This window comes from Macrobrachium nipponense, chromosome 47 (assembly GCF_015104395.2).
Source record: "Macrobrachium nipponense isolate FS-2020 chromosome 47, ASM1510439v2, whole genome shotgun sequence".
NCBI lineage: Eukaryota > Metazoa > Arthropoda > Malacostraca > Decapoda > Palaemonidae > Macrobrachium > Macrobrachium nipponense.
The window spans coordinates 24,541,130-24,553,487 of NC_087222.1; the positions used below are offsets into that span (position 1 = coordinate 24,541,130).

At 37.4% G+C, this 12,358-nt stretch overlaps 1 protein-coding gene across 1 annotated transcript in view; it reads left to right on the top strand.

Moving 5' to 3' along the window:
• LOC135204769 (cytoplasmic FMR1-interacting protein-like) overlaps positions 1 to 12,358 on the top strand; it is a 46,422-nt gene that overhangs the window by 1,456 nt on the left and 32,608 nt on the right. Inside the window, exons 2-12 of the mRNA XM_064234937.1 lie at positions 42 to 258; positions 616 to 795; positions 1,216 to 1,397; positions 3,057 to 3,202; positions 3,615 to 3,799; positions 3,927 to 4,127; positions 4,381 to 4,575; positions 5,871 to 6,085; positions 9,348 to 9,478; positions 9,677 to 9,847; positions 10,232 to 10,314. Coding sequence (XP_064091007.1) covers positions 49 to 258; positions 616 to 795; positions 1,216 to 1,397; positions 3,057 to 3,202; positions 3,615 to 3,799; positions 3,927 to 4,127; positions 4,381 to 4,575; positions 5,871 to 6,085; positions 9,348 to 9,478; positions 9,677 to 9,847; positions 10,232 to 10,314 — 1,899 coding nt within the window. The 5' untranslated portion in view covers positions 42 to 48. The remainder of the gene's footprint in view (positions 1 to 41; positions 259 to 615; positions 796 to 1,215; positions 1,398 to 3,056; positions 3,203 to 3,614; positions 3,800 to 3,926; positions 4,128 to 4,380; positions 4,576 to 5,870; positions 6,086 to 9,347; positions 9,479 to 9,676; positions 9,848 to 10,231; positions 10,315 to 12,358) is intronic.

The following is a 12,358-nucleotide window of genomic DNA, read 5'->3' on the forward strand; positions in this document are numbered from 1 at the left end:
TACCCCAATGGTTGATGTTAAATAATTTTGTTATTTTTCAGAGTCAGGATGGCAGCTGAACGCGTAACAATCTCGGACGCCCTCAGCAATGTTGACGTCCTGGATGATTTACCACTCCCTGACCAGCAGCCGGTCATTGAGGCCCAGGCTTGCTCTGTCGTTTACATGGCCAATTTTGACACCAACTTTGAGGATCGGATGGCCTATGTTACTGGAGTGGCAAAATACATGGAAGAAGCCGCAACACATGCGGAACTAGTAAGTTTTTTTTGTTAGTTATCGTAGTTTTATTGTTGGTTGGTTCTGCTTTGCTTAGTGCCTCTTAAGACATCTGCTGGATATACTTCTTAATTTTTATTTTGTCAAACTATAAATTCCATGTTCAGGAAACTTTGCTTCCCACATTTAGTAATGGTAGAAAAATTTATTCTTACAGTGTATTTCTTTGTTCGTACTCATTACAATGATTTTGCATCATGTTTCCTAGTTCTTTCATAAATTTTATTGTTCCCTACCATATATGTCCATGTTCATGGTCTAATTTCTATGATTTTGCATTGCATTTCCTTGTTTAATTGCCTCATATACCTAATTGATTTATGAATTTCCTAACAGAACAAACTCTTGGAAGAAGGAGAACAGCATGCTGTAATGCTGTACACATGGCGCTGCTGTTCCCGCGCAATTCCCCAACCTAAATCTAATGAGCAGCCAAACCGTGTCGAGATTTATGAGAAGACTGTGAAGGTCCTCTCGGACGAGGTGAAGAAACTTACAAAATTCATGAACTTCCAGGTGAGCATTTTTGTAAATACAGTATAGCCTATATTGTTTTATATTGATAAATGTTGAAGCTCTAATGTTAGAAATCAGGTTAAAAGCAAAATTAATCTTGGGGAAAAGTACGAGAACAAGCAAGTATGTACAGGGTTTTATATGTCCTTTGCAAAACCCTGGGCGAATAATATGTGAGGGTGTTAGCTGGATTCCTGTGGGCACCAGAAGAGTTGAAAGACTCAGACCTACTTTGAAGGAAGGACACTAATGACGGAATTTCACAGGCTCTTTGTGTTGCAATTACTAGTTAGAGTCAGTGATGATATTTACAGATTAAGCCAGAAAAATCCTTGGATATTCTGCTATGGTGTGGCTTTTGTTTAACAGACTATGTCTGCAATCATGAAACAACAAACTCATATGAGACTTTATTTGCAGCGCAAAGCAATTGACGTCTTCTGCAACCAAGTGAAACGTCTTTGCCACCAGGAGAAGAGGAAGGACTTCGTGTCAGAAGCGTATCTTTTGACGCTCGGAAAATTTATCAACATGTTTGCCGTCCTGGATGAACTGAAGAACATGAAATCCAGCGTGAAAAACGATTACTCCACATACAGACGGTAAGGGGCATTTTGGTGTTAGTTTGTTATCACAAATTGGCTTTGATGTGTTGATGCAAATGGTGTATGATACGAAGTTTGTTTGTAAAGGAGAGAGTAGGAGGATTTTGAGAATGATGTATTGATGAAGATGTGGCAGGATTTGTGTTGTTGGAGTGGCAGAAATGAAGAATGTGTTCTGTTTCAGGTCTAGCTAATCTTTATCCAGTACTGCAATAACTGATTCCATCACTTTATAGTCTGCTTGTCATGGAAATTTCCAACCTGTTTTTCAGCCTACGATCTCAGGCGCCACGAAATCGTCGGACCATTTAAGTATCTGTTACATTCGCTAGTTGTAGGAGTGATTGGCACAATACCTGGGACAGTTTGAGCAATGATTTTGCACTGGTTCTTAGGAATTCTAACAATCGCAGCTGATTTTTTTTTTTTTTTTTTTTTTTTTTTTTTTTTTTTTTTTTTTTTTTTTTTAGGAATTATCTCTAGGCTAATCCTGTTGTTCGAATGTTGTCGCCATTAACTGTATGTATGGTTGACTGATCGAATGTTTCTCCAGTATCAAATCTAATTTACAGCAAGTTTGCATCTATATTAGTTAATCATACTGAACGTTTTTGAGACACTGACGTTTACTGATCGTAACTTTAGCTTAGATCCAGTGTGGTAGTCTTTTGAAGTTTCTGGGTTTTGCATAATGACATAGCATGGTAGATTATAGCATTCACAAAGTGAGGTGGTTTGTCGTCTTGAAAGTTCACTTTTATTCATATTTAGTCTAAGTTTCTGAGTGTTCTTATTATGACTGGGGAATAATTATGGTTACTAAAGTAGTTAAGTTTCACTATTCAGCATTCTCATTATAACATATTTGTTGTTTTTACCGAACAAACTTCAGTTATAATGCATCCTGATTATAACAATGTTTCCATATATCAAACATGCTGCAATAAAAATAGAACAGGTAAATTGGCAAATCATCTGGCTATACCTTGCCATGTTGACTGCAGAAACTTGCAGTCTTTTCTTTTCCTGTCTTCTTCAAGTTTGACCTAAAATGGAGCTCTACGTTTATATACCCCAGTGGCCTTTGCTCTTGAAAAAAGAACAGAATTCAGCCAGAGAAGCTACAGCTGGGACAATGTTGATGAGTAACGAAAACCCTGTTATGTATTAATAGCCTTATATAGGGCCTAGTTTATGAGATTTCTTGTGAAAAATACATAGCCTCCCAAGAGCCTTGCAAAAAGTTGCCATAATTAAGCAGCTTATTAATGAGAAATCTGATAAGTTTGTGGGCTATATTTACATCAACTGCCTGAAAGGCATCCAGGAGTTTCACAGTGTACAGGGTTGGAAGACCTCTGGCACTGGAGGCATAAGACTGGAGTTCCAGTTTTTATTGTCAAAATACACTGCAGATTCAAGGCTGGAGTTCCAGTTTTATTGGCAAAATAATAAGGTTATCGATAAACTAAAAAAAAAAAACGAATTAAATAGGACGCTGTCATGTGGTATCAACTATTCAAGCATAATTCATCACTTGCGAATTATTTGAAGTTGGGAACTGAGAGTATACCTAGTATGTTGTTGGTATTTATAAGCCAAAGTAACAATCTGTGTCTTTGTTAGTATGTTTTAATGTTTGACTTCACCCCTCAGAGCTGCTCAATTTCTGAAGGTGATGAGCGACACGCAGTCCTTACAGGAGTCGCAGAACCTCTCCATGTTCCTGGCAACGCAGAACAAGATCCGCGACAACCTGAAGGAGAAGTTGACGGCAATACCATCATACGAAGACCTCCTTTGTAAGTAGCCTTTAAGCCTTAACAATTTCTTGCAATTTTGATGATTGCATAGAGCACACATGATGTCATATTCCCAATTAGAGTAATCCAGTCATTAAATAATCATCATGGTTATGTATTTGCTTCAAATTTTGAGTATTATGGTTGCTCGCATTTTAGATTTTCGGTTTATTAGTTCCTCAAGTTTCCGTTTATCGAAAGAATCGCTGTTAACCAGTTGTGGGGAAAGGTTTTTAGAAGTCTATTCAAGATGCTAATAAGTCTATTCAAGATAATAATAACTTATGCCCTGTCTTCTTGGCTGGCTTATACATGTGGTTTGATCAACATGCAGGATAATCACAAAGAAATGCTATGTATCTGGAAAAACTAAAACATCGACAACGGCTAATTTATTTCAACAACATTGTAGGTGACGTGGTCAATATCAGCGTGCACATGTTCGAGAATCGGATGTACCTCACGCCCAAGGAGAAACAGATGTTGGTGAAGGTAATGGGATTCGGGCTCTTCTTGATTGACTCTGAGATCTGCAACATCAACAAACTGGACCAGAAGAAGAAGATTAAGATCGACAAGATCGACAAAATATTCAAAGTGAGAAGTCGAGAGATTTCTTTGTAAATTTATTTAGAACAACCAGCTATATTGTGCTTGTAATCTTGCTTAAGAAACGGTTAATCTTTGTTCATTCGTCACTGATAATTTCTTTTGTTTCCTACAGAACTTAGAGGTAGTCCCGCTCTTTGGTGACATGCAAATCGCACCTTTCAACTATATCAAGAGGAGCAAGAACTTCGATGCGAAAGATGTGGCCATTGTGCAGCGCGACTCCATTAGCCCTAAGCAGACCAGGTGCCACTTACCTCGGATCAGAGAAGAGCATATTAAATACATTTCGGATTTGGCGAGATACAGCAATGAGGTTTGTATGGTCGGGTGTTTGTTTATGTTATAAGCTTAAGTTGTACAGTAAGTGAATGGACTTAGCAGTAGAGCCAGTAGGTGCTGTTGTACTCTGTTGTACAGATGAATGTTTTGATAAAAATGGATGTGTGGCTGGATAGTAGGAATACCATATTGTATAATAATTATACATTTAAGGAACAAGTCAAAACAGACCACAGGTTAAGAGAATTGCCATTTTCAGCATGATTCTAATCATTTCCTCTTCACAGGTTATAACAACGTACAAAGAGACGGCCCGCACTGATTCTGAGAATAAAGACATAGCCGATTTAGCTCTCCGCGGTTTGCAGCTCCTGAGTGAGTGGACGAGCGTCGTGACAGAGCTCTATTCGTGGAAGCTGTTGCATCCGACAGACCACCATTCCAACAACCAGTGTCCCGCTGATGCAGAGGAATATGAGAGGGTGAGTTCGGATGTTGTATGCGACAATTGATTAACTTCAAAAACATCTCCAGTCAAACTAAAATGCTACCTCATAGGTTGCCGTCAGTGTGTTTCATGAAGTGTACTGTAGGCATTACTTAAGGTTCTTTGCAGCGTGCCTTCTGCCCCTAGCTGCAACTCCTTTCGTTCTTTGTACTCTACCGCCTTTCATATTCTCTTCCATCTTACTTTCCTCCCTCTCCTAACAATTAATTCATAGCACAACTGTGAGGTTTTCTTCCAGTTGCACCTTCAAACCTTTTACTGTTGATTTCCATTTCAGCGCTGAATGACCTCATAAGTCCCAGTGCTTGGCTTTTGGCCTAAATTCTATATTCAATTTAATACCAACATGACTTTCATTAGCTAGCTATGTTGCCAAACCTTTTCCTGATTTGTAATCCTTCAATTCGGGGTTCTTTAATCCAGTCACAAATTCCTGCCTATCACCTCACACAAGCTCTCCTGAAGAAAGAGACCATTCCAAGGTAAGGCCGACTAAATTGTCAATCTTTGAGGGGCCAACTGCAATTGTTTTTATTAAATTGTATCATTTATTTTCATCAGTGAGTCTATGGTATATATAGAGCATTTGTATAATTCATTTAGAGGCTAAACCATCCTTATCCTACCGTGTTATCAAAACAGTTTTTTCTACTAATCAAATTCATTTTGGTTGCTCATTTTATGTCTTCAGTGTTAGAAACCCAGAACAGTACAGTGGTCCCCCCATATTCGTGGGGGATGCGTACCGGACCCCGTGAATAGTTGGAACCCCTATAAAAATGCTTAAAACCTCCTATTTTGTTAGTTAAAACTTGAGAAAAACCTACTAAAAATGTTTATACATGGTTTTTCTAATAGTTTTATCACAAAAAGTGCATTTTATGATGAAATTGATAAAAAAAAAACCAGGAATTTGTGGATATTTCTCATAGAAAAATATCGCGAATAGGCGAATTTTCCGCAAATAATGCGGGGAAATGTTCCAGAGAGAAATCAGTGAATGTGAGTCCGCGAATCCGGAGAATGCGAATAGGGGGTGTCCACTGTAGTGTCAAGCTGTTTAACCTTTTTGACCTACTGTATATAAGGAAAAAATGGGAACGTTTCTGCCACCTCTGCCTTATAGCCCAACTCAGGTCGAAAGTTTCTGAATCAAATCTGGAAAGAGCAACAACGTCGAAAATGTACGGCATGTTCATACTTCATTTTGGTTTGACTATAATTTATCCATTTTTTGTTTCTGGTTCTAAAATCGGTTACGAATTCCAGGCCACGCGTTACAACTATACGGACGAGGAGAAATTCGCCCTTATTGAAGTCATCGCCATGATTAAGGGTCTGCAAGTCTTGATGGCAAGGATGGAGACGGTCTTCCTGGACTCTATAAGGCGCAACATATACCAGGAGATGCAGGATTTTGTGCAGCTCATTCTTCGGGATCCTCTTAGAAAGGCCATCAAGAACAAGAAGGAACTGCTTAGGACGTATGTATCTGCCTTGCCGTGCCTCTTTGTATACGCACACACAAACACACACTGTATACAGCAAGTACCGTATATACTCACATAACACGCGATCTTGCATATCATGCAACCCCCAAATTTTCACCCTTAAAAAATTATTTTATCATGTATCTTACGTATCATGCGAGTTAAATTTACGAGACCAAATAACAATGAGCTAACTTCTTCCTTCTTGTTATCTATTCCATTTTTTAGGTAGGCTAACCCCTTTTCCTCTATCTCTTAATCTATACCTTCTTCTAGTTAAGTTTAAAAAAGTAAAAGAGAATGCCAAAAGTATCGGTAGTAATGATATACTTGTTTGGAAAACGCATACAGCCAGAAACAGCTGATTTGCTATGAACAACCAATCCGACAACAGCCTTTTTGCTTGCATTTCAACCATCGTACGATAGTAAAAAAATTACCATAGTTATGGTATAAATGACGATAAGGAGAATAGGACTGATACAATTTTACATTACAGGTAGTAGTAGACTTACTACCGCAGTTGGTTATGACCAACCAGTCACAAATCGATTAGGACGTAAGTCGGCCTGTGTTAATTTTCCGTAAGCCTACACTAGGGTAATCAGTACCATCTTTACATATAAGGTAACCTAGTATACCCTACACGGCATACTTTATACATATATGGCATAGTAATTATTAATTACAGCTAATTCTCTAGGTTCAATGCACATTGGCTTATGATAATTCAGTACAAAGAGAAATTGAATAGCATTAAACAAGTTAGCCTCGCGTATATGATGATGATGATTTCGTGGTACATATATCATATGTATACGAACACAGTAGCCTAGCCTTCAGCATACTGTATACTATATATGTATGCGATATAATTTAGTAATATATTAATATAAGCCAATTTTGGAGGTTCAATGCATTCTGACTATGACATATCAGTAGAAAAAGAAAATGGACACGAAGCGGGAATCAAATTCGGACTGACATCGGCATACCTAATTGAGCGATGTCAGGCTGCTGACGGCTAGTATATTTACGAAATAAAAACACAAATGAATATGTATCTTTTCTGTGATTCTTTTAAAAAGTTATACATTACAGTACCCAATAATATTGTATGTATTCTCATATTATTATATCATAAAATACTAACAAAGCTGTCAGTGTTTTGGATTAGAAATCACCTGAAGGGGAGTACGAGTTTATTTCTCCATATTTAACTCAATTTGGAGCGAATTGCCTGTCTTCTAGTTAGCATAAAATATCTAGATACTTTACTTATGTAAGACAAGGTAATTTGTCATTTTACTAAGTGTTTTAAAGTCGAAATATGAATTAAATACGTCTCGTGAGCTAAAGTTTTATTTCTTTTTGTTGACAGATTGCGTTGTGGGCATGTTTATTGTGTAAAATATTACGTGATTCCGTTAGCTATTTTCACTTTATTTCATCGTAGTACGAACCTTTACCGTTACATTACTTACCTTTTATTGGCGTGAAAACAACAGTAAAATGTGTTCTTTCAAGACCTGAAGTTTTTAAAAGATTAAAAGGATTTTCTCTCAATTTTATTTATGGTTATGTTTGATGGCGTAAGTAACTGGAGTTGTATCTTTGTTGCCAATGTACAATAATAGTACTATATGGATGAAACTTGCAAACTTCGGTATAGTGCCTTCAAACTTGACTCTAAACAAAATGAGAGAAATGTGTTTTAATCAAAACTATTGGACATGAAAAGAACACATATTACTGTTTTCACTACAATAAAAGATAACGTAAAGCTCGTAGTATTCTGATAAGATAAAGTGAAAATATTGAATGGAATCTGTTGATTTTTGTTTACGCAATAAACATGCCCTCAGCACCATCTAAAGAAAAAATAACTAAATTTTGTTCATAAACAATACGTTTTTAAGTGATATTTCCACTTGAAAACACTTTGTGTAACGTAAAATAACCTTGTCTCATATAAATAAAGTCTCTTGAGATTAATTTGTGCTAACTAGAAGAAAGAAAGTCGCTCTGATTTGAGTTCAACACAGCAAAACAAACTTACTCGCAATCGCCCTCAGCAGATTTTCAAACCAAAACATGATTGTTATTTTTGTATTTTATAATACAAACAACTAGTAATATGAAATACATATAATATTATTGGATGCAGTGAAGTAAAACATAACATTTTAAGATATCCATGGAAAAGATGCATATCCATTATGTTTGTATTTTATTATACAATACGTACTAATATGATTATTACATACTCGAATTTTATATTTCTCGGGTAAGATGCGATCCCCTTAAAATTAGCTCCAAAATTAGGGCTTCAAAAGTCGCATGATATATATATGGTATATTATTATTATTATTATTAAATACAATACTATTCAGAAGCTGGACCCTTTTCATATGGAACAAGCCTACCACAGACCCCAGAGATCTCACTTACTAAAAGTTTATGACTGCATAGCATCTTTGCTTGAATGTTAAGTTTCAATTGTAGATGTTAATGAGATTGACAGGCCACTGCCCACAGATTTTTATCTTGGATGATGTAACGCTGTGAGTGTTGTCAGAAAATCGCTAACCTAAGGTTACTGATTTCCATAGATTAAATGTTGTCGGAAGAGATTGCTCAGTGCCGCAAGGCTGCCAGAGTTAATGAGGGGATCCTTAAATATGGTGAATTATTGGTTTGTTAAAGTTCCTCGCTGGACGAGTGGTTTTTGCGCTCGGCTGGTCCAAAGTTCGATTCCCGGCTCTGCCAACGCGGAATCAGAGGAATTTATCTCTGATGATAGAAATTCATTCCTCGATAAAGTGTGGTTCAGATCCCACAATGAGCTGTAGGTCCCGTTGCTAGGTGACCAATTGGTTCATAGCCACGTAAAAATATCTAATACTTCGGGCCAGCCCTAGGAGAGCTATTGATCAGCTCAGTGGTCATAAAACTAAGATATACTTAACTTGAGTGGTTTGTTAAAATGCTGGGTAATGTGAGGGATATAAGCAAACTAAACTAAAGGCTCAGTTGTGGCTGTTCATAAATATTTCCGTAGGGGAGAAACTAAGAATAGATGAGTGTTCTGTAAAATATAGGCAGTTTTGGAGTGAGAGATGAAAATGCAGTTGTCAGAAACCTGTGAATTGATGCAGTTAACTTGAGTGACTATCATTACTCCTAATGTGTGAAGGAAGGGTTTTTAGATCTGCAGTTCATCCGAGTTCTAGCAGTCTCTTGCCTCATTTGCAGCATACTGGTGTCAGTACGAGAGACGAGCGCAGACTGGATTAAGGGCGCAGAGCCCCCGGACGATCCAGCTCTGAAGGGCAAGAAAGATCCAGACAACGGCTTCGAAATTAAGGTGCTTCGAAGAAACGTTGGTGAGTCTCCTTTGTGATGAAAAAGCTAAGTCTTTGGCAGCTTGGTATGAACTTGTTTTGAATGATGAAATGATTAAATTACCCATCTTATGGGAACTTCTTAGGACCTAAGAGCTTCTGGTTCATATCTCAGTTGAGTTTTCTTGCATTCCAACTTCCTCTTACAGAACGTGTGCTTAAAATGTCCCTCTCTCTTAGGTCCCTCTTCGACGCAGCTGTACATGGTTAGGACAATGTTGGAGTCGTTGATCTCGGACAAATCCGGCGGTAAGAAGACCTTGCGCAAGGAACTTGACGGCCAGCATTTGTATCAGATTGACGAGTTCCACAAAACGTCGTTCTTCTGGACCTATCTTATCAATTTTAGTGGTGAGTGTTTCTCAAGTTGAGAAAGTTAAAGAATGAAAGATAGGGTCACAAGATTTATAGCCAGTTGTCTCCCATGTTTGATAATACTGCTCTCTTCTAGATTCTGTAGCTGCATTGCTGTCAGTATTTCAGTTTTCAGACATTTCCTTCTTTCTCTTTTCACCTACCATCAGTTCTGCTTCCCTCCATACCTTTACAACAGTCCATTTTGTGCCAGCCGTATCATAATTAATAAATTTGATCATTATCATCTGCATTTATTCTTAACATCCCCTTGTTTGTCCTCACTCAGCTTATGTTTAAACTTCTTTTCCCCCCTTTCCTGTAATTGTGCCAGAAGAATGTAAGTATAAAATGAAACTAGAATGTGTGTTTTACCGACAGAGACCCTTCAGTATTGCTGCGATCTCTCCCAGCTCTGGTACCGAGAATTCTACCTGGAGATGACTATGGGAAGAAGGATACAAGTAAGTGGGTCCATCTCTCTCTGTTCTGTAGACTAGCCCATTGATGTATCGTTGTACTGTATTTCCATCTTCAGCGTTAAGATTTGTTCGTAGTTTTCACGATGGTTTTTCATGTTACTGTTACAGCTGATAAAAAAATTGAATACTACTTTGTACCACTCTATCTCCACATATTATTTCCAACAAGTCTAATGAGTTTGTTTCAGTAGATGAATGTCTGTCTTAGATTATATTTCGGTGTTGGACCATTCGTACTGTCATTATGCTTTGTAGAGCATATTTCCAAATGTAATCTTTATCATTGTGTGTGTGTGTGTGCATAAATACAACATATGTAGGATTAATCATTTGTATGTGTTTATTGAATCTACGTATATGTAGGTCTAATCAAACATTTTTCCACCAGATCTCATATTCACTTCTTGTTCTATTCCCTGCCCCAAACCTCTCCTTTTCTTTATGTTCAAGTGCAAAACTTTTGTCATGTTTGTTATCTCTAATCAAAGAAGAGGTTTTCTCTTTAGGTTACCCAAACAAACTTTGGGCAAAAGTTTTGTCTCGGTTTCGCTGGGGAATTCATGGTAAACTGATGGTTAAACATAAATTTGTTGAGATCTTAAACAGTCTTCCCTCTCCCGTCATGCTGCGCAATTTTTTCCCTGTTTCTGTTGCCTACCACTCAAATTGTTTTGTTCCTCTTCTACTTCCTTTTTTTGTCACCAGGAATCCTGCTAATTGGCTGTTACGTGGACAGGCCTCAGCTTGTTATAAAACCACATTGATATCTACTGTACTTCTTTCCTAAACATCAGATGTTCTCTTCAGAAAGTACCTAGCAACTTTCCTCTAGCAAAAATAAGACAAACATTTGTCCAATATGTGATTTGGGCATTTTCTTCATTCCAAGACTTTTTTTGTGCTGTTTGGTTTTCTCATTATAGCCTTACATCTATTGCTACAATGCACGAATACTTTTCAGTGTATGTGTTTTTAAAATATTCTTAAAATTCAACTTGAACGGCTTCAAATTTCTTATATGATTCCCTCAGCAATCATTTTGTCTGTCTTGGTATTTATGTGTTATGTCAGAATGGTGACCGTTGCATCGGCCTACATTTTATGTAACGTCCCTCTCCCCGCATTCCCATGACAAAGACCTGTATGTTCCCCTCTCTTGTAATCCTGCATTTTAAGAATGTCATCATCGGTGTTCTGTGGCACTGCAAATTGACAATGCCTTTATATAAATTGTGATGAGAATGTCTCTTTTCAAGAATGGAAATATAATCTTGTCTGTGTGCTGTGTTGCTAGAGTGATTGGTGGTTGGCAATAGCTTTTCTTCCTAATGCTATGTAGTATGTCTTTCATTGATGTGTTTGATGTCTTTGGCAAGGCGCGTTTGTTTACAAGCGATGTTTTTGGACCAAGAGTTTGGTGATGAAGAAATTTACTTAACTGGAGTCTCGAATGTTCAAGTATTTTATTGAAACGTATGCATGAACACCCACTGATTTTGTATTCTCGAATGAAATTTGTCCATCAACAGCTCTAGACAATACAATTCTTGAACGTTGTATCTCGGCATATCAAAATTTGAGAACAAAACTAGCATGTTAAAACCTGTAGATATCATAATCTTTAAATGAACTCTCAGATTTACACCTGCAGACATCTTTGCACACTAGTCATGTGTATTAACAGCTGTAGAGCTCTTAAAACATCTGTAATGAATTAGTTGTGAGGGTTGTATAGAGGCCTGATTTTATTGAATTGTCCTAATATTAATGACTATTTAGTCTAATGATATGTGGCCTTGAATCAGTAGATATCATAATAACAGGTATTCTTAGAAAGACCTACTATATGGAGACCCAGATAATCGTGACTAAAGGGAATAGGTAAAGAAGGAGATGCTTCCTATCATGTCTAAACCCTCAAAGGGGACATAAAAGTGGTTATGAGTATGACTTTTTGCCTCCTTAACAAGGAATGAGCGAACATAGAATCCTTCCCGGTCCACTTTGGTTGTAGGGAAAATGATAT